The 19,837-nt window shown below is 35.4% G+C and overlaps 4 protein-coding genes across 4 annotated transcripts; all 4 read left to right on the forward strand.

Moving 5' to 3' along the window:
- The first annotated feature begins 855 nt into the window (after positions 1-855).
- LOC107014742 (probable linoleate 9S-lipoxygenase 5) lies at positions 856-5,245 on the forward strand. Its single transcript, XM_015214798.2, has 9 exons — positions 856-1,514; positions 1,823-2,094; positions 2,177-2,417; positions 2,500-2,826; positions 3,060-3,145; positions 3,335-3,442; positions 3,526-3,830; positions 3,928-4,191; positions 4,298-5,245. The coding sequence occupies exons 1-9, from the start codon at positions 1,346-1,348 to the stop codon at positions 5,049-5,051; spliced, it is 2,526 nt and encodes an 841-aa protein (XP_015070284.1). The 5' UTR covers positions 856-1,345; the 3' UTR covers positions 5,052-5,245.
- Positions 5,246-7,107: 1,862 nt separating this feature from the next.
- LOC107014961 (probable linoleate 9S-lipoxygenase 5) lies at positions 7,108-10,901 on the forward strand. Its single transcript, XM_015215098.1, has 9 exons — positions 7,108-7,371; positions 7,536-7,819; positions 8,043-8,283; positions 8,401-8,742; positions 8,899-8,984; positions 9,086-9,193; positions 9,277-9,572; positions 9,668-9,931; positions 10,025-10,901. The coding sequence occupies exons 1-9, from the start codon at positions 7,152-7,154 to the stop codon at positions 10,773-10,775; spliced, it is 2,592 nt and encodes an 863-aa protein (XP_015070584.1). The 5' UTR covers positions 7,108-7,151; the 3' UTR covers positions 10,776-10,901.
- A 1,490-nt stretch (positions 10,902-12,391) lies between these two features.
- LOC107029082 (DNA polymerase zeta catalytic subunit-like) lies at positions 12,392-15,858 on the forward strand. Its single transcript, XM_015230389.2, has 5 exons — positions 12,392-12,581; positions 12,660-12,742; positions 14,480-14,537; positions 14,954-15,003; positions 15,115-15,858. Exons 1-5 carry the CDS (start codon positions 12,470-12,472, stop codon positions 15,274-15,276), a joined length of 465 nt encoding a protein of 154 aa, XP_015085875.1. The 5' UTR covers positions 12,392-12,469; the 3' UTR covers positions 15,277-15,858.
- A 173-nt stretch (positions 15,859-16,031) lies between these two features.
- LOC107025579 (probable linoleate 9S-lipoxygenase 5) lies at positions 16,032-19,541 on the forward strand. The gene is made up of 9 exons (XM_015226358.1): positions 16,032-16,080; positions 16,176-16,459; positions 16,683-16,923; positions 17,041-17,382; positions 17,539-17,624; positions 17,726-17,833; positions 17,917-18,212; positions 18,308-18,571; positions 18,665-19,541. The coding sequence occupies exons 1-9, from the start codon at positions 16,032-16,034 to the stop codon at positions 19,413-19,415; spliced, it is 2,421 nt and encodes an 806-aa protein (XP_015081844.1). The 3' UTR covers positions 19,416-19,541.
- Positions 19,542-19,837: the final 296 nt, after the last annotated feature.

Below are 19,837 nucleotides of genomic sequence, written 5' to 3' on the forward strand. Positions count from 1 at the left end.
TGTCTATGATAGCTCAGTTCTAGCTTGTGATGTTTGGAGGTAAAGTAATAGAGTATTCCTCCGCTTAAAAAAGAATGACCCTATTTCCTTTTTAGTGTGTTTCAAAAAGAATGATTCCATTCTTTTTTTTGAAAGTACTTTAACTTTTCACGTGGCATGTTTTAGATTACGAGATTAAAAGGCATTTTGATACATTTTACATAACTTTAATTTAGAACCACAAGATTAAAAAATCTTGTTTCCTTTCTTAAACTCCGTTTCAAGTCAAATTAGGTCATCCTTTTTGAAACGGAGAGAGTACTATATGATACATCCATAACACTTGCAACAATAGTGATGAGCCTCTTTTTTCTTTTCATTTCTTTTGGGATATATGTCCACTAATTCAATGAGGAATTATTAGCTTGTTTTCTTCATCTTCTTGTGTTATTTTATATATGATCCTTATTACACTGTGAAAGTTACAGAATTGCAGTCTATTGAAAACTTGACAGATGTATTTTCAACTTAATATATTGTTATAATGTCTTTAAGAAGTAAAAAGAGCCAAAAGAGAGACAAATTTTCATACTTTTGGATTCTTGACAAAAGAGAGTCTATTGCTAACTCTATTTAGTAGCATTATAAAGAAAATAGCATTAGAAGGAACTTTTAGAAATGGTTCCAATATTCTAAGGTTCCTTTTACACAATGAAACCAGAAATTTGTCATTTTCTCAGGAGTTGGAAATACCTGATAGAGCACCTACTTGTGTAAATGGAATTTTGGCTGTATTTTTTTGTACATATGCATTAATTTACCTTTCTTCTATGGGACAAAGACTTCTATTTCTTAGGCCCTTCTGAAGAAACAACGTTGTCATTGCTATGTCGTACGCAAAAAAAAAAAGGTATTTTCTAAGAATATACAAGGTACACTCAAGGGTTTAGTTGAGGAAATGAGTGGAGTGAAAACCATGGGTCAAATCCCAGCAGAAACCCAAAAATCAGTGTGATACTTTTCTAGTCGTCTCATTATTGGTAAATCTGTACTTGTGTGCCAGTAGGAAATGATAAGTAGCTGATGGAATAGTCGAGGTCCGTGCAAACTAGCCACTGAAACCACCATGACATGGTGATAATTTTAGGGTTAACAAGTGACAGGAAGCTACAAGGAATCTTTATTAATTTACTTGATCACCTAGCAGTTTAGTTATTTAAGTGAAATTCCACCTTAAAGTGCATTATATTTCACTACCATTTGTCGATATATCTTGATAATAACTCAACCATGTCCTTTGCCTATAAATTCGTAGTTTCTTTCATTTGGCCTAAACACCACAAAGATCCTATAGTAGTCATCTTTAATGGCATCAACTAGTAAACTTGAAAGCAAAAAGATCAATGGCACTGTTGTCGTTGTGAAAAAGAGAGCTTTAGAGCTTGTTCCATCTGAAGTGGTTCCACAGAAAGTTTATGAGATTCTTGGAGACAAGGTTACACTGCAGCTTATCTCTTCTGTTAATGGAGATTCAGGTGATCACTTTTTCCATTTTTCGAATTTCCTTATTCTTCGCTGTGGTTATCCTTTTGTCAGTAGAAAATATAGTGAATGTTTTGTACTTCTTTTTATTTTGTGAAATCGTGGTCTAAGATGAGGTTAAATGTATGGTCAGCGATGATTGTTGTTATAGTAATGATGTAGTCATCCTTTTGTCCCTTTGTAAATTTTATATTTACTTGTGATATTGTGGTCATCCTATTGGTCCTGCGTTATATATGAATTTTTAACTTTTGAATAATGGGGAATTTTGAAGTTGATGATTTTATTCTTGAAATGAAAGAAAATAAAGGGAAACTTGGGAATCCAGCACATTTGAGAGATGAGAATAAAGTAGGCGATGAATCAAAGTTCAGTGTCACATTTGATTTGGACGAAGAGTTTGGAGCTCCGGGAGCATTCATCATCAAGAACTTCAATCCTAATGAGTTCTTTCTCAAGAAACTGACTCTTGAAGTTGATGATCCAAGTCATGGTGGCATGCATTTTGTCTGCAAGTCTTGGGTTTATCCAGCTGAAAAGTACAAATCTGACCGCATATTCTTTGTGAATCAGGTGAGCACTTTGTTTTTCAAATAATATGTATATCCATACGCCTATGCAGTTTATGACAGAGCACTTTGTTTACATGATGCAGGCTTGGCTTCCAAGTGAAACTCCAGTAAAATTGCGCTGGTATAGGGAAGAGGAATTGTTGAACTTGAGAGGAAATGGAATTGGGAAGCTTGAGGAGTGGGACAGGGTTTATGACTATGCTTATTACAATGACCTTGGAGAACCTGAAAAGGGTTCAACTTATGTCAGGCCAATCCTAGGAGGATCTACAAAGTATCCTTATCCGCGTAGAGGAAGAACCAGTAGATCACCAACAAAAACAGGTAACTCATTTCTGCATCACACTGATCTTTACTATAAGGCATACCATTTTTCGTATGTCTGATTTCCTCAAATTTTGAGCAGATCCTAATTCTGAGAGCCGGCTCCCACTGCTAATGAGCTTTGACATTTATGTTCCAAGGGATGAAAAATTTGCACCCTTAAAGATGACCGACTTTATTGGAATAGCACTTAAGGTCATCGTTCAGCTCCTTGTCCCCGAGCTCGAGTCTTTAGGAAACATCAACCTTAATGAGTTCAACAGCTTTGAAGATATTTTAAAAATTTATGGAGGAGGAGTCAATCTTCCTGATGATGTTTTGCAGAGAAGTAGTGCAGAGATGCTCAAGGAATTTATTCAAAGTTCTGGTCATGAGTTTCTTAAGTATCCAATGCCACAGGTTATAAAAGGTACTTTTGGATGAAAGAGTAACAGTAAGTCAATCCCCAAAGGCAATATTTCCTTTTANTGCAGAGATGCTCAAGGAATTTATTCAAAGTTCTGGTCATGAGTTTCTTAAGTATCCAATGCCAAAGGTTATAAAAGGTACTTTTGGATGAAAGAGTAACAGTAAGTCAATCCCCAAAGGCAATATTTCCTTTTATGCTTTGTGCTTTCTCATAGTTTTACATGGTTGCAACAGAGGATAAGTCGGCTTGGAGGACTGATGAGGAATTTGCAAGAGAGATGCTTGCTGGAATAAACCCTGTCTGTATTTGTGGCCTCAAAGTAAACGAATGTTATCTTTTCTTCCTCTAGAATTTCTAATCTTGTCTATATGAAAAGAAAAGGAAAAAGGAACCACACATAAAGTATTCTTAGGTCCTAACTACTGAACAAAATTCACATTATCCCTATCTTTCTGAAGTTACTTATTCTTTAGTTGAAAAATTATGAGCTGAAACTCTTTTTCTGCAGGAGTTTCCTCCAACTAGTAAGCTGGACCCCAAAGTCTATGGTGACCAAACTAGCAAAATAAGCAGAGAACATATTCAAAATCAGTTGGATGGACTCACTATAGAAGAGGTTCTATGAGTTGATTTTATGGTTCTTCTAATTGCCTGTTTAACTAAACTGGACCTGTATCTGATAAATACTTACCTTATTAGGTGATCAAGGGGAATCAGCTTTTCATATTGGATCATCATGACACATTAATGCCATATATGAGGCAGATCAATATGACAAGTACAAAAATTTATGCCTCAAGAACTCTCCTCTTTCTACAAAAAGATGTGACTTTGAAGCCGCTAGGCATTGAACTAAGCTTGCCTCATCCTGATGGAGATCAGCATGGTTTCATTAGCAAAGTTTTTACACCACAGGAAGATGGCGTTGACGCTTCCATATGGCAATTGGCAAAAGCTTATGTTGCAGTCAATGACTCTGGGGTTCATCAGCTAATCAGCCACTGGTGCTTAAACTTGAAAAATGTTTTTTTATGGCCAATGACCATCAATTTAGTTGTTTTCTTTTCAAGAACTTCTTTGAAAATCTGTTATTTTTGTCAGGTTACACACCCATGCCACAATAGAGCCAATTGTGATCGCGACAAACAGGCAACTAAGTGTGCTTCATCCTATCTATAAGCTTTTGCATCCTCACTTTCGTGATACAATGCACATAAATGCATTGGCTAGACAGACTCTACTTAATGCCGGAGGAATTCTTGAGCAAACAGTTTTCCCTACAAAATATGCCATGGAGATGACCTCAGCAGCTTACAAGGATTGGGTTTTTCCTGAGCAGGCCCTTCCTGCTGATCTTATCAAGAGGTAGGTAATTCACTACTTAATCTCCACAATTTACTTGAAGGATTCGATAAGTACACAATGGAAAACAGTTTCTTCAAATGCTTTTGTGATTTGTATTGTGCTGTAGAGGTGTGGCAATTGAGGATCCTGAATCAGAAAAAGGTGTCCGTCTTCTAATCCAGGACTATCCATATGCTGTGGATGGGCTAGAAATATGGGCAGCTATCAAAAGTTGGGTTCAGGAGTATTGCACTATCTATTACAAAACAGATGACATGATTCAGAAGGACACTGAACTTCAAGCCTGGTGGAAGGAACTCCAAGAAGAGGGACACGGTGATAAGAAAGACGAGCCATGGTGGCCTAAAATGCAGACCCTCAAAGAACTGACCGATTCATGCACCATAATTATCTGGATTGCTTCTGCTCTTCATGCAGCCATCAATTTTGGGCAGTATCCTTATGGTGGCTACCTACCAAACCGCCCCTCAATGAGCCGAAGGCTCATGCCTGAACCAGGCAGTCCAGAGTATGAAGAGCTGAAGACGAACCCTGAAAAAGGATATCTGAGGACAATTACACCACAACTTCAAACTCTCATTGGAATTTCTGCTATAGAAATTTTGTCAACACATTCTTCAGATGAAATCTACCTTGGCCAAAGAGACACTCCTGACTGGACTAACGACAAAGCGCCATTACAAGCTTTAGAAAGATTTGGAAAGAAGCTAGCTGAAATTGCAGAAAAAATAATAAAGATGAACAATGACAAGAAATGGAAGAACAGAATGGGGCCTACTAAGATGCCATATACATTGCTTTATCATATAAGTGAACCAGGACTTACTGGAAAAGGAATACCAAACAGTGTCTCTATATAAAGTTGTTATCTTTACCATCATTTGCACTAGACTTCAATAACACTCTTCCTAATTATCTAATTTGGAAGTTAAGACTAAAACAGCAACAGTTTGTAACTAATATTTGAATTATCTAGTTAACTTTGGAAAAATATTTCTTTTTTATTATATATAAAAAGTAAATAAAAGTTGGTACTGTGATTTTGGAGTGATGACATTTTCTCTTCCAAGTCTTAGTTCTGTATATTTGACTGACTTATAAAGTTTTCAGTTGATTATGTAGATAATGTCAAGCTTAGAACAGAACTGACTTTTTATGAAATGTTTAATTTAATATGAAACTCTACTTAATTGATATTTAATCTTATAGTCCAACTGACATCTTTAAACTAAGTTAGCCAATTAGGAGCTTACAACTCTAGAGCAAAACAAGTTTAAGTTTAATTGACTTTCTTGAAAAATGCCAACTACGTTATTTAAAATGCTGCAAAGTATCCAATGACATGGGCAGTGATTCTTTATTGTAATTGCACATGTACCTAAATCTTATATTTCTGTCTGTAACTATTTATCTTTTTTTAAATAATTATCCTTAATTATTTGTTCATTTTAAAAAATTAAAAAAAGATAATTTTTTTTATCTATTATATTCTCAATTAAATGTCTAATTTCTTTGAAAAATGTAAAACTTTTCATCCACTTCATAATTAATAGAGGTAAAATGATTTTCACTACGTAATCGTTATTAATTATTTTCTTAATAGGTGTGTCAATTTAAAAGTGAACACGTAAAAAAGAACTGAGGGATGACAGTCATAATTTACTATGCCCTCCATTCAATTTTTGGAGTCTTTTGAGGGTTATTTGATTCGTGAGATAAGAATAATAATCTCTAAATAAAATTTAAAAATACATTTTTTCGTAATTGATCGTGAGTATTAAGTAAACCCGATATTATTTTATCCCACTATTTATGCTAAAATGATGGAATTAGCTATAATCCCATATCTTATACTTGTCTGTTCCATTACACCAACCAAGCAACCCATTAAGGTTTTAATTACACATTCATTATTAAAAAAAAACTAGTAGAAGGCGTTATTTATGAAGAATTGGCTTTATTTATCAAGCCTTACAACTGACAAATGAGTATATACTTATTAATTTTTACCCCTTCAATAGCAACGGTAAAATTAAATTAAGAAAAACAATCAATTCTCTCTTGATTTTTTATGATAAAAATTATTTTATCTTAAACATTTTATTTTATTTTAGACTAAAAAGACACTTAAAAATGAGATCAATTTAGTAGATTTTTCAAAAAAATAAAAGATGCAAAGAGAATTCAAAAAAGCAAAATGACTTTGAACAACTAGATTGTAAACAAATATAAAGAATTTTTTATTTTAATTTTGGTTCTTTGGTCACAGTGAGGATCTATTATCGGAAGAAGTGTCGTAAATTTTTAAAATATATTTGTACAACTTGTAGAACAGTTGAGTTGAGAAGAATTAAAGTGGTTGGTCACATCTCAGAGTATTCAATGACAATATGAAACCAAATTTGATACATGTTCTGGGAATTTTCACCCTAACATGGTAATAAATTTAAGAATGTAACTTATGTTGTTCGATAATTTTTATATTATCAGTTAAAGTGATTACACTTTTCGTGGACGATTATCTATAGTTATCTTTTAAATGACTTGACAAAGAAATGTGAAAGGAGTTAAACGCTAAATTTAATAACCATATATGAAGGAGTTTTACTTTTATAAAATGAGTNCATGGTAATAAATTTAAGAATGTAACTTATGTTGTTCGATAATTTTTATATTATCAGTTAAAGTCGTGAACGATTATCTATAGTTATCTTTTAAATGACTTGACAACGAAATGTGAAAGGAGTTAAACGCTAAATTTAATAACCATATATGAAGGAGTTTTACTTTTATAAAATGAGGCCAAGAGTCTTTGTAATTAATTGAAGGACTGATTTGAACAAGTGAAGCTTCTTGTGCATAGGCATCAATGCTTTTCTTTGCTTATAAATACAAGTGCTAACATGTCTCATTTTCAGTATGAAAAGTTGGTTCTCACTTGAAACTTTTTCTGAGCAAAAATGTCTAGAAAGCTTTCAGATCCAAGTATGGATGAGAATGCCAGTAAAAAGGCAAGATATGAGGCTGGTGAAACCAAAACCATAAAGGGTACAGTTGTTCTGATGAAGAAGAACTTCTTGGATTTAACTGATGCTAAGGATGCTGTTGTTGACCAAATTGATGAGATTCTTGGACATAAGGTCTCTCTGCAGCTCATCAGTGCTGTTAACACTGACGCCGGTATGATATACTTTTCATCATTTTTTGAGTCGTATACACTGGCAGTATAAAGAATTTTTATATATTGGCGTATTTTAACTGGTTGTAACATGTAAGCCTTATTTTCAAGATACTAATCCCAATTTTAGATGACATGAGAAACTGTAACTGTTTTTTTTTTTTAGCTAATAAGGGCAGAGGAAAGCTTGGAAAGCCAGCAAATTTGGAAGGTTGGAAGATTTCAACTTTAACAGAAAGAGAAGCTACATTCAGTGTCAACTTTGAATGGAATGAGGAGATTGGAATCCCAGGGGCTTTCTTGATCAAGAACTCTCACCACAATGAATTCTATCTAAAAACTTTGACACTGGATGATGTACCAGGCCATGGAAAAGTTAAATTTGTCTGCAATTCTTGGATCTACCACTCTGAGTACTATAAAAAAGATCGCGTTTTCTTTGCCAATCAGGTAAGACTAAAGTTAGATATTCTCAGTTGAGTTTCAAAAGGGACTTATACCAGTATTTAACAACATTGTGTAAAGCTTTATAGGATCTTCTTGGAAGTCAGAAAATCATGGACTAATTGTGTAGCAAATGATTCAACTTAGTTCTGATAATAGTCATAATATCAGAACTTCAATGTAAATTTATTTCTCTGCTTAAGTAAAAACCTTTGATTTCTTGTTGTAGACTTACCTTCCAAATGAAACACCAGCACCCTTACAGTATTATAGAGAAGAGGAATTGGAAAATCTGAGAGGAAATGGAACTGGAAAGCGTGAGGAATGGGATAGGGTCTACGACTATGATGTCTATAATGATTTAGGTGATCCTGAGAAGGGTGAAACACACGTTCGCAAGATTCTTGGAGGATCATCTGATTACCCTTATCCGCGTAGAGGAAGAACAGGCCGGCCACCTACAAAAATTGGTTAGAAGATCTCAAAGTTCAATCATCTGTTCAATTTTTATCATTGTAACAGCATGAATTTTTCAATTCAAGCACCTTCATTACAAGAAGGGTGTTGTCTTTTATCTTTTTTTACAGATCCTAAAAGCGAAAGCCGGCTTCCATTAAGGAAAACTTTGGATATTTATGTGCCTAGAGATGAGAGGTTCAGCCCACTAAAGATGTCTGATTTTGCAGCAACTGGACTGAAATCAATATTTCAGTTCCTTGTCCCGGGGTTTTTAGCTCTTTTTAATAAAACACCTTTTGAATTTGATTCATTTAAAGATATGTGGAAACTCTATGAAGGTGGAATCAAGTTGCCTAGTAAATCTTTCGTGGACAAAATACGAGACCACCTTCCATTGGAGCTGCTTAAAGAACTGCTACGATCTGATGGTGATTACGCTTTTAAGTTCCCAATGCCACAAGTAATCAGAGGTAAGGGCTAAAACAAAAGCACTTTTTTGTTTGTTTTCTAAAGAATCTAAATAAGCATATGGCAATGTGCATGTGTTATAGATATTACACTTTATTGAACTGGTACTAGACTTAGTTCATTGAAAAACTCTTCTCTTTGAAATGTTTGGAGGGCAGAGGATAAATCTGCATGGGCAACTGATGAAGAATTTGCAAGAGAAATGCTGGCTGGACTAAACCCTGTCGTTATCCGCTGTCTCCAAGTACACTCGAGATTTTCTTTTCTAAGTCATCCCTTGATAGTTAACAGAACATTCTTTACACATAAAAATCACTGGTTGACCTGTTGATTTTCTGCTGACAGGAATTTCCTCCAACAAGCAAGCTAGATCCAACACTATTTGGTGAGCAGAGGAGCACCATTTCTGAGGAACATGTAAAGCACAATCTAGATGGATTGACCATAGAAAAGGTAGGTGTTGAAAGTTTTTCTTAGACCAGTTTTCTTCAGATATGTCGATTGTAATTGCTTGAACAAGGAAACATACGACGTAGGCGATCAAGGACAAGAGACTGTTCATTTTGGATCACCATGACAGCCTAATGCCATACTTGAAACGCATAAACACAACAACCACACAGACGTATGCCTCAAGAACATTGCTTTTCTTGAAAGAAGATGGATCCTTGACACCACTTGCTATTGAGTTGACTCGAGAGAATGAACAGTCGAGAATTGTTAGCAATGTACATACACCGGCAGAAACTGGTGCTGAAGCAACCATTTGGCAGCTCGCAAAAGCTTATGTCACAGTGAATGATTCTGGGTTTCACCAGCTTGTTTCTCATTGGTAAACTTTGTTACCATATAGTCCTCATCATTATGCAATGCCTGAGTGTGTAATGTGTTAATTCATCAACAATTCACTCCTCATTTTGACTGAAGGTTGCACACTCATGCCGTAACTGAGCCATTTATCATAGCAACAAACAGACAATTAAGTGTTCTTCATCCAATTTATAAGCTTCTGCACCCTCACTTCCGCGACACAATGTACATAAATGCATTGGCCCGTCAAATGCTCATCAATGCTGATGGAATTCTTGAAATGACTGTTTTTCCGGGTAAGTTTTCTCTGGAAATGTCAGCTACCATTTACAAGGACTGGGTTTTCCCTCAGCAAGCTTTGCCTGCCGATCTCATCAAGAGGTACATCACTTGCCTAAGTTCCAAAGATCAAAAGAATAATCATTTACCTAAATTTCTAACTGACTTGAACTTCTTTTGCTTTGTTTATGTCAGAGGAATGGCTGTGGAGGACTCAAGCCAACCACATGGCATCAAGCTAGTTATAGAGGACTACCCATATGCAGTAGATGGGCTCGAGATTTGGTCTGCAATCAAAACATGGGTGAGAGACTACTGCAACTTCTATTACAAAACTGATGAAATGGTCAAGATAGACACAGAACTGCAGTGTTGGTGGAAAGAAGCACAGGAGAAGGGGCACGGAGACAAAAAGGAAGAACCATGGTGGCCTAAGATGCAGACTCGCGAAGAACTCATAGATTGTTGCACAATCATAATATGGATAGCTTCAGCACTTCATGCAGCAATAAATTTCGGGCAATATCCTTACGGAGGATACCCTCCAAACCGCCCCTCAATGAGCAGGAGGTTCATGCCTGAGCCTGAAACTTCAGAGTATGAAGAGCTTAAGTCCAACCCTGAAAAGGCTTTGTTGAAGACAATCACTCCTCTGCCACAAAGCATACTTGGCATTTCGTTGATAGAAGCATTGTCATTGCATACATCTGATGAAGTCTTCCTTGGCAAAAGAGCTCCTGAATGGACCACAGATGAAGAACCATTACAAGCATTTGAAAGATTTGGGAAGAAGCTAGAAGAAATTGAACAAAAGATCATTAAAATGAACCATGATCCGAACTTGAAGAACAGAGTTGGACCTGCCAATATTCCCTACACTTTGCTATGTCCTAGTAGTGAGCTTGGACTTACTGGCCGCGGAATTCCCAACAGTGTTTCAATATAACTCTTATCAGCTAGAGAGCGACTAAGATAGATTCAGTTGTATTCGTTGCTTCCGCACAAAGAACTATGTGTACATATAATAAGATTATATTACACCTAATAACTCTAAAACATGGATTCACCTTTGCTTTCAGCCATATAAGAAGCTTTTTTTCAGTCACTTTGTGTTGGTATTCACTAAGTACTGGGAAAAGGCATGTGCAGCCTAAGTTTGCAACACTCTTTCACTTTCGATGCCACACCCGTGTTGAATTCTCCGAAAGTACACTACTTTTGGCGAATCCAACATGCAACCTTCATATTCCGATCAACATAGTGTGCAACAAACATGAACGATCAACATAGTGTGCAACAAACATGAATATGATGTTTTTGTATCTTACTTAAAAAATAATTATCTCATATTAATTGTCTACATTACCAAAACAAGAACTTATTTATTAACCCTATAATACCGTTGCAATTAATTATTGTTTAAGTATTCATATTTGTTTATATTTCTTAGGGAAATATTAGTAAAATTATGTTATTATTTGTAATTTTTTTAATATGCACATGTAAAAAGGAAAATAATCAACTAGCATAGGACGAAAGAAATTCTATTTAAAATCTGTTTTCTCCGCAAAACCTTTCCGGCCAATAAGTGGTTGAAATTTTAGGATTTGCGATGACAATGATCGTCAAAATCCAAGTGGTTCCAATAGTGCAATAATTAATTTTTTATTTTTGTGTATGGTTGATTAGATGAATGAAATTTCTTTACTTCGACATGAAAATTAGAACTACAAATTTGGGATATAATACTATTTTTTCCCTATGTTTCATCATTTTACTGTTGTTGTTTAAATTTAAAAGGAGAAATAGCCAAATAGGTAGAAATACTATGTTGTTGTCTTATTTTGATTTAAATCCTACTTAACATCCAATTTTACCCATTTGCTTCCAGAAATATTTATTTCAATTTATTTTTCATAAGAAATACTATGTTAGTTTGATTTTTCGGTTTTAAAGAAATATGTTGTATATTCTATTTTCTTGTAATTACTTTTTGTGTTTAATTTTATAAAAATGATAAAGACGTTGTTTTTCTTAAACAGTTAAACTTCTAAGATAAGATTTCAAAAATATTTTGAGAAATATCTTAGTAGGCACATGGACATAGATTTGACACTAAAAAAAGGGTTTTTAAAGTTGAAATTGAAAAGCAATGAATAAAATGAAAGTTATATTTGAATATAAATTTAACATCTTGAGACATTTAAACATAGAGTTGAGTTGAAATTTGGGAAAAAAGTTATTGAAATTGAAAGACAATATTTAAATCAATTTATAGAATTTAAAAAACTTATTATATAAAACTAACCAAAAATTCATTTCCATATAGTATAAACAAATTACTCTGTTTTAAAAATATTTTTATTAAAAAAGAATTTCCATGTTCAATCGCTACCCTAGGATATTTTAAAAACTTTTTAGTGCATCCATTTTATTTTTTATTAATTCTTTTTTTTCTCTCTCTTTATATATAAAATATAGTTGGGCCCGGATCTACCCGACCCAAATCTTGTTAAACAAGTTTCCAAGTTGGAAAAAAGTTTCAATGCCTCTTAATATAAAACCGTGAAAGCGGCGCCAAACGGAACTGGTACCGATTCCAAAAGCAGATGAATCAGAAACACCAAATTGAAGAAGAAAATGGCGGATTCTCAGACCGATTCGAAATTCTTCAGTGTTCGAATTGTTTCAATTGACTATTACATGACCGCTCCCCTTCCTGGTTTTGACATTTGTTACAGCAGTTTCCAAGGTCCTTGAATTTCACTACTCCGCTCGCTTGAATCGGGAGCACTTGTTTGCGATTCTTAATTTTTCTTTATATGAACAGGTGGGAGAGTTAATGAAGTCCCTGTGATAAGAGTGTACGGCGCCACTCCTGGTGGCCAGAAGACATGCTTGCACCTTCATGGAGTAAGCCCGAATTTTATATACTCGACTTTCTTGTATTTCTTGTTCTAAACATCTAACGAGCGGAGAGACTGTATTTAGGGTTTGATATATAAGTAGACTTTAGATGTGCAAGATTGTGCCAACTGTAATTAGAAAATAGGGTAAAGGGTAACCAATAGATCAGTTTTCTGTATAGTGAGAAAACATATGATATAGTTACCAAGAAAGAAGGATATCGACATAAAATAATTTCTGATAGGGAGAAAGCATATGATGGGGTGCCCAAGAAAGAAGGGTATCTACATAAAAAAAAAAGAACTTCTGATAGCTAGGGAGAAAGTATATGATATGGTGCCCAAGAAAAAAGGTTGGTAGGTGATTAGTAAGAAATAGTTTCGTACCAGGTATGTAAGTTCCATGATGATGCTTTTATCCATCAAAAAAAGTAAATAAATTCCACAATGGATATGTTCAAAAGAGTGATCCCAATGGCAAGAACAGCGAGAGGTTGAACCGGTACTTGTTTACCCTAGTTATAGATTATTTAACCAATATAATACATATTGGGATTCCGTAATGCATGCTATTCGTATGAGAAAGTTCTATGTTGTTTTTTTAAATTTTAAGAAGTCAATATTTTATCTCACATATTCAATTTCTCTTAAACCCTACTTAAATTCAAACTAAAGGCATTCTATGAAAAATGAAGTTATATCATTTTATTTTTTTGAACCTTTTCCACTTGCACAAAGAACAGTTTTGCTCTTCGACTGTACTCTTTTACTGTACACACCACAGAATACTGGTTTTATTATTGTAATTTAACATTTTGAATATGGTGAACATATGAATAGTGAGACCTGGGATTGCTTTACATGTCTATCTGTACTGTTGCTGGCCCCTTTTTTGCTGTTATTGTTATTTCCCAGATTGTGAAGAGAAGACGGTTTGGTGCATTTGTTCATGAATTCGTTTGGAAATATGTCTGTTTAGTTTCTTTGTCAGTAGTTTTTCCAAATAAGTTTTTCAATAAAGAAGGGTTTGAAGTTTTTTTCATTGAAACACCTCTTACACGAAAAAACACTCATGAATCTTTAAATAAAGTACCAACTATTGAAACACACTTTTCTCATAGTATTTTTTTCCAAAAGTCGCCCAAATGCATTGACAGTATATTAAGATAGTCGGTTTTTTTTTTTTTTTAATTATTTAGTGTTTTGACTTAGTATAAAGGGGATGTATACTATCTGAAAATTGTCTCCTCGCCTTACCAATTGAGACTTGAGAGTCAATGGTGTATTTGGAGTTGCTAAAAGAATAGGAGTTGTGTAAACATATGATATTTCATAGTGATTGGAATCTAGTGCTACATCGTAACATGAATGATACTTTAGCAACTTTCTCAAATGTTTTAATGTTGATCAAGATATGTTTAACAATATAAAAGAGGAGATTTATCTTTCCAACAAGATGCTTTAATTCTTTGAGTAGGATTACAAGGAAGATCATATAATAAGGAGGGTGAATCTGCTGTTGGCACTTCTTCTTTTTTTTAAAAAAAAATTGCATGCTTAAAGGATAAAAATCCTAGTCTGTTAAAATTTTCTCTCTTTTTTCCTGTTCAACCTTGGAATGAAACACTCTTTGCCACCGTTATCACAAAAAATGGTGTGGGCATCGTAATTGAAGAAGTTGACATGATTATACAGAATATTTGCTCGTGACTCCCTGGCTGACCTAACATGCATCATGTTGCAGGCCCTGCCTTACTTCTATGTTCCATGCTCGGAGCTCTTCCTCCAATCAGATGAAAAAGGTAAATGCACCTTTTAATTTCTCTCTTTGTGGGGGGCCATTGTGTGTAGAGTAAGAGGAAGTTGAAGTGGTGTGTGTTTTGATCCAAAACTAATTACTTAAAAGTGGAGAAACTTTTTATTGACACCTTTAATTATAGTAAATCCGAAGGGATCTATTTCAATTGGAAAAATACGTACAAGCTTTTTGAATGCCTTGAGTTGTGTACTTTGATTGCTTTTACCTAAGGTTCTTATTATACGAAACCGTGGCGTGCATTAGTAGTTCAAGTTGTATGCAGAACATAATAAGAACAAGTTAACTCAAAAATGCGCGGGCATAATAAATTTTAGAAGCTTGTTAGATAATTTGTTTTCTACTGAAGTTGATGTTTCACACTGTTTCCTCTATATAATTATCTGGATTCAAATCTTTTAGGGAGCGAATGCACGAATGCTCTAGCTCTTGCTCTTGAGAAGGTGCTCAAGGTAAGTCTGATCTGAGAGGAGTATCCTTTATGCATGTGATTTTACAGGTGACACTTTTCTGCAAATTGCTGATTGAAATTATGCATGGACTTGTCTTAAAATTTCTTTCAGCTTAAAGGCAATGCTGGTTCCAAACGTCAACATGTCCATGGCTGCAGCCTTGTACGAGCAAGGAAGTTTTATGGTTATCATTCTTCAGAGGAACTGTTTTTGAAGATCTATCTGTATCCTACATTACCTAATGTTGGTGCTTTTTGCTGCGATTTAATGTAATAAGGTAGTAAAGAGGCATAGTAAATTCAAAAATAGACACGGTCAGATGGTCCCTGCCTCTTTATTTCTCAAGCCTTGAGGTTTGTTAATAACTGCCTGGCCCGAATAGTCATTCTGCCCTCTTTGGAATGAAGCTTCTTCTTCTTTTAGGATATTGAGGATAGAATTATTTGTAGTTTTCTTATACTCTCTCATCCCATTTTAATGTGCTGGATTGGTCTTCGCTAAATTTTAAGTGTAACATGCTGGAGTAATTATTGTATTGAGTCTGGTGAAGAAGGAGAGTTTGAGTGTGAAATATTTATGAGTTGGTTGAGGATATGGAACTCCAAATCTGAAGTAATATAAAGTAGTAATACTTCATATTAGTTTGAAATATTGGAGGCAGAAAAGACTTCCGTTGTAGGAAAGAGGTCATATTCTGAGATTATGGGTGGCAAAAACCCACCCAACCCATTTAAGTTTTGGCGGGTTGTTGACCCACTTATTCATTACCTCAACCCATTATAAATTGGTTGATATGTAACCCAAATTGGCTAATGAGAGATCTTGTCAAAATATTTTTTAAGAACTTTTTTTTTTCAATTTGATTTGTTATATATTGTCATAATAAAGAAAAAAACAATCTTATTAGGCACTAAAATTAATTTAAAAGAACAAATAAAACAATTAAGCTTAGTAAAATTTGGGAATAGATACTTGCTGCAACCTTCCTAGAAGGTGGTGGTGATACTGGATGCTCCTTAATTCTGTATATGGTTCTTGTTGTTGCAATGGTCATATTTCACAGTTATTACCAAAAATGTATTTTAACTGGTTGTAACATGTAAGCCTTATTTTCAAGATACTAATCCCAATTTTAGATGACATGAGAAACTGTAACTGTTTTTTTTTTTTAGCTAATAAGGGCAGAGGAAAGCTTGGAAAGCCAGCAAATTTGGAAGGTTGGAAGATTTCAACTTTAACAGAAAGAGAAGCTACATTCAGTGTCAACTTTGAATGGAATGAGGAGATTGGAATCCCAGGGGCTTTCTTGATCAAGAACTCTCACCACAATGAATTCTATCTAAAAACTTTGACACTGGATGATGTACCAGGCCATGGAAAAGTTAAATTTGTCTGCAATTCTTGGATCTACCACTCTGAGTACTATAAAAAAGATCGCGTTTTCTTTGCCAATCAGGTAAGACTAAAGTTAGATATTCTCAGTTGAGTTTCAAAAGGGACTTATACCAGTATTTAACAACATTGTGTAAAGCTTTATAGGATCTTCTTGGAAGTCAGAAAATCATGGACTAATTGTGTAGCAAATGATTCAACTTAGTTCTGATAATAGTCATAATATCAGAACTTCAATGTAAATTTATTTCTCTGCTTAAGTAAAAACCTTTGATTTCTTGTTGTAGACTTACCTTCCAAATGAAACACCAGCACCCTTACAGTATTATAGAGAAGAGGAATTGGAAAATCTGAGAGGAAATGGAACTGGAAAGCGTGAGGAATGGGATAGGGTCTACGACTATGATGTCTATAATGATTTAGGTGATCCTGAGAAGGGTGAAACACACGTTCGCAAGATTCTTGGAGGATCATCTGATTACCCTTATCCGCGTAGAGGAAGAACAGGCCGGCCACCTACAAAAATTGGTTAGAAGATCTCAAAGTTCAATCATCTGTTCAATTTTTATCATTGTAACAGCATGAATTTTTCAATTCAAGCACCTTCATTACAAGAAGGGTGTTGTCTTTTATCTTTTTTTACAGATCCTAAAAGCGAAAGCCGGCTTCCATTAAGGAAAACTTTGGATATTTATGTGCCTAGAGATGAGAGGTTCAGCCCACTAAAGATGTCTGATTTTGCAGCAACTGGACTGAAATCAATATTTCAGTTCCTTGTCCCGGGGTTTTTAGCTCTTTTTAATAAAACACCTTTTGAATTTGATTCATTTAAAGATATGTCGAAACTCTATGAAGGTGGAATCAAGTTGCCTAGTAAATCTTTCGTGGACAAAATACGAGACCACCTTCCATTGGAGCTGCTTAAAGAACTGCTACGATCTGATGGTGATTACGCTTTTAAGTTCCCAATGCCACAAGTAATCAGAGGTAAGGGCTAAAACAAAAGCACTTTTTTGTTTGTTTTCTAAAGAATCTAAATAAGCATATGGCAATGTGCATGTGTTATAGATATTACACTTTATTGAACTGGTACTAGACTTAGTTCATTGAAAAACTCTTCTCTTTGAAATGTTTGGAGGGCAGAGGATAAATCTGCATGGGCAACTGATGAAGAATTTGCAAGAGAAATGCTGGCTGGACTAAACCCTGTCGTTATCCGCTGTCTCCAAGTACACTCGAGATTTTCTTTTCTAAGTCATCCCTTGATAGTTAACAGAACATTCTTTACACATAAAAATCACTGGTTGACCTGTTGATTTTCTGCTGACAGGAATTTCCTCCAACAAGCAAGCTAGATCCAACACTATTTGGTGAGCAGAGGAGCACCATTTCTGAGGAACATGTAAAGCACAATCTAGATGGATTGACCATAGAAAAGGTAGGTGTTGAAAGTTTTTCTTAGACCAGTTTTCTTCAGATATGTCGATTGTAATTGCTTGAACAAGGAAACATACGACGTAGGCGATCAAGGACAAGAGACTGTTCATTTTGGATCACCATGACAGCCTAATGCCATACTTGAAACGCATAAACACAACAACCACACAGACGTATGCCTCAAGAACATTGCTTTTCTTGAAAGAAGATGGATCCTTGACACCACTTGCTATTGAGTTGACTCGAGAGAATGAACAGTCGAGAATTGTTAGCAATGTACATACACCGGCAGAAACTGGTGCTGAAGCAACCATTTGGCAGCTCGCAAAAGCTTATGTCACAGTGAATGATTCTGGGTTTCACCAGCTTGTTTCTCATTGGTAAACTTTGTTACCATATAGTCCTCATCATTATGCAATGCCTGAGTGTGTAATGTGTTAATTCATCAACAATTCACTCCTCATTTTGACTGAAGGTTGCACACTCATGCCGTAACTGAGCCATTTATCATAGCAACAAACAGACAATTAAGTGTTCTTCATCCAATTTATAAGCTTCTGCACCCTCACTTCCGCGACACAATGTACATAAATGCATTGGCCCGTCAAATGCTCATCAATGCTGATGGAATTCTTGAAATGACTGTTTTTCCGGGTAAGTTTTCTCTGGAAATGTCAGCTACCATTTACAAGGACTGGGTTTTCCCTCAGCAAGCTTTGCCTGCCGATCTCATCAAGAGGTACATCACTTGCCTAAGTTCCAAAGATCAAAAGAATAATCATTTACCTAAATTTCTAACTGACTTGAACTTCTTTTGCTTTGTTTATGTCAGAGGAATGGCTGTGGAGGACTCAAGCCAACCACATGGCATCAAGCTAGTTATAGAGGACTACCCATATGCAGTAGATGGGCTCGAGATTTGGTCTGCAATCAAAACATGGGTGAGAGACTACTGCAACTTCTATTACAAAACTGATGAAATGGTCAAGATAGACACAGAACTGCAGTGTTGGTGGAAAGAAGCACAGGAGAAGGGGCACGGAGACAAAAAGGAAGAACCATGGTGGCCTAAGATGCAGACTCGCGAAGAACTCATAGATTGTTGCACAATCATAATATGGATAGCTTCAGCACTTCATGCAGCAATAAATTTCGGGCAATATCCTTACGGAGGATACCCTCCAAACCGCCCCTCAATGAGCAGGAGGTTCATGCCTGAGCCTGAAACTTCAGAGTATGAAGAGCTTAAGTCCAACCCTGAAAAGGCTTTGTTGAAGACAATCACTCCTCTGCCACAAAGCATACTTGGCATTTCGTTGATAGAAGCATTGTCATTGCATACATCTGATGAAGTCTTCCTTGGCAAAAGAGCTCCTGAATGGACCACAGATGAAGAACCATTACAAGCATTTGAAAGATTTGGGAAGAAGCTAGAAGAAATTGAACAAAAGATCATTAAAATGAACCATGATCCGAACTTGAAGAACAGAGTTGGACCTGCCAATATTCCCTACACTTTGCTATGTCCTAGTAGTGAGCTTGGACTTACTGGCCGCGGAATTCCCAACAGTGTTTCAATATAACTCTTATCAGCTAGAGAGCGACTAAGATAGATTCAGTTGTATTCGTTGCTTCCGCACAAAGAACTATGTGTACATATAATAAGATTATATTACACCTAATAACTCTAAAACATGGATTCACCTTTGCTTTCAGCCATATAAGAAGCTTTTTTTCAGTCACTTTGTGTTGGTATTCACTAAGTACTGGGAAAAGGCATGTGCAGCCTAAGTTTGCAACACTCTTTCACTTTCGATGCCACACCCGTGTTGAATTCTCCGAAAGTACACTACTTTTGGCGAATCCAACATGCAACCTTCATATTCCGATCAACATAGTGTGCAACAAACATGAACGATCAACATAGTGTGCAACAAACATGAATATGATGTTTTTGTATCTTACTTAAAAAATAATTATCTCATATTAATTGTCTACATTACCA

This window comes from Solanum pennellii, chromosome 1, assembly GCF_001406875.1.
Source record: "Solanum pennellii chromosome 1, SPENNV200".
In the NCBI taxonomy this organism is placed as follows: domain Eukaryota; kingdom Viridiplantae; phylum Streptophyta; class Magnoliopsida; order Solanales; family Solanaceae; genus Solanum; species Solanum pennellii.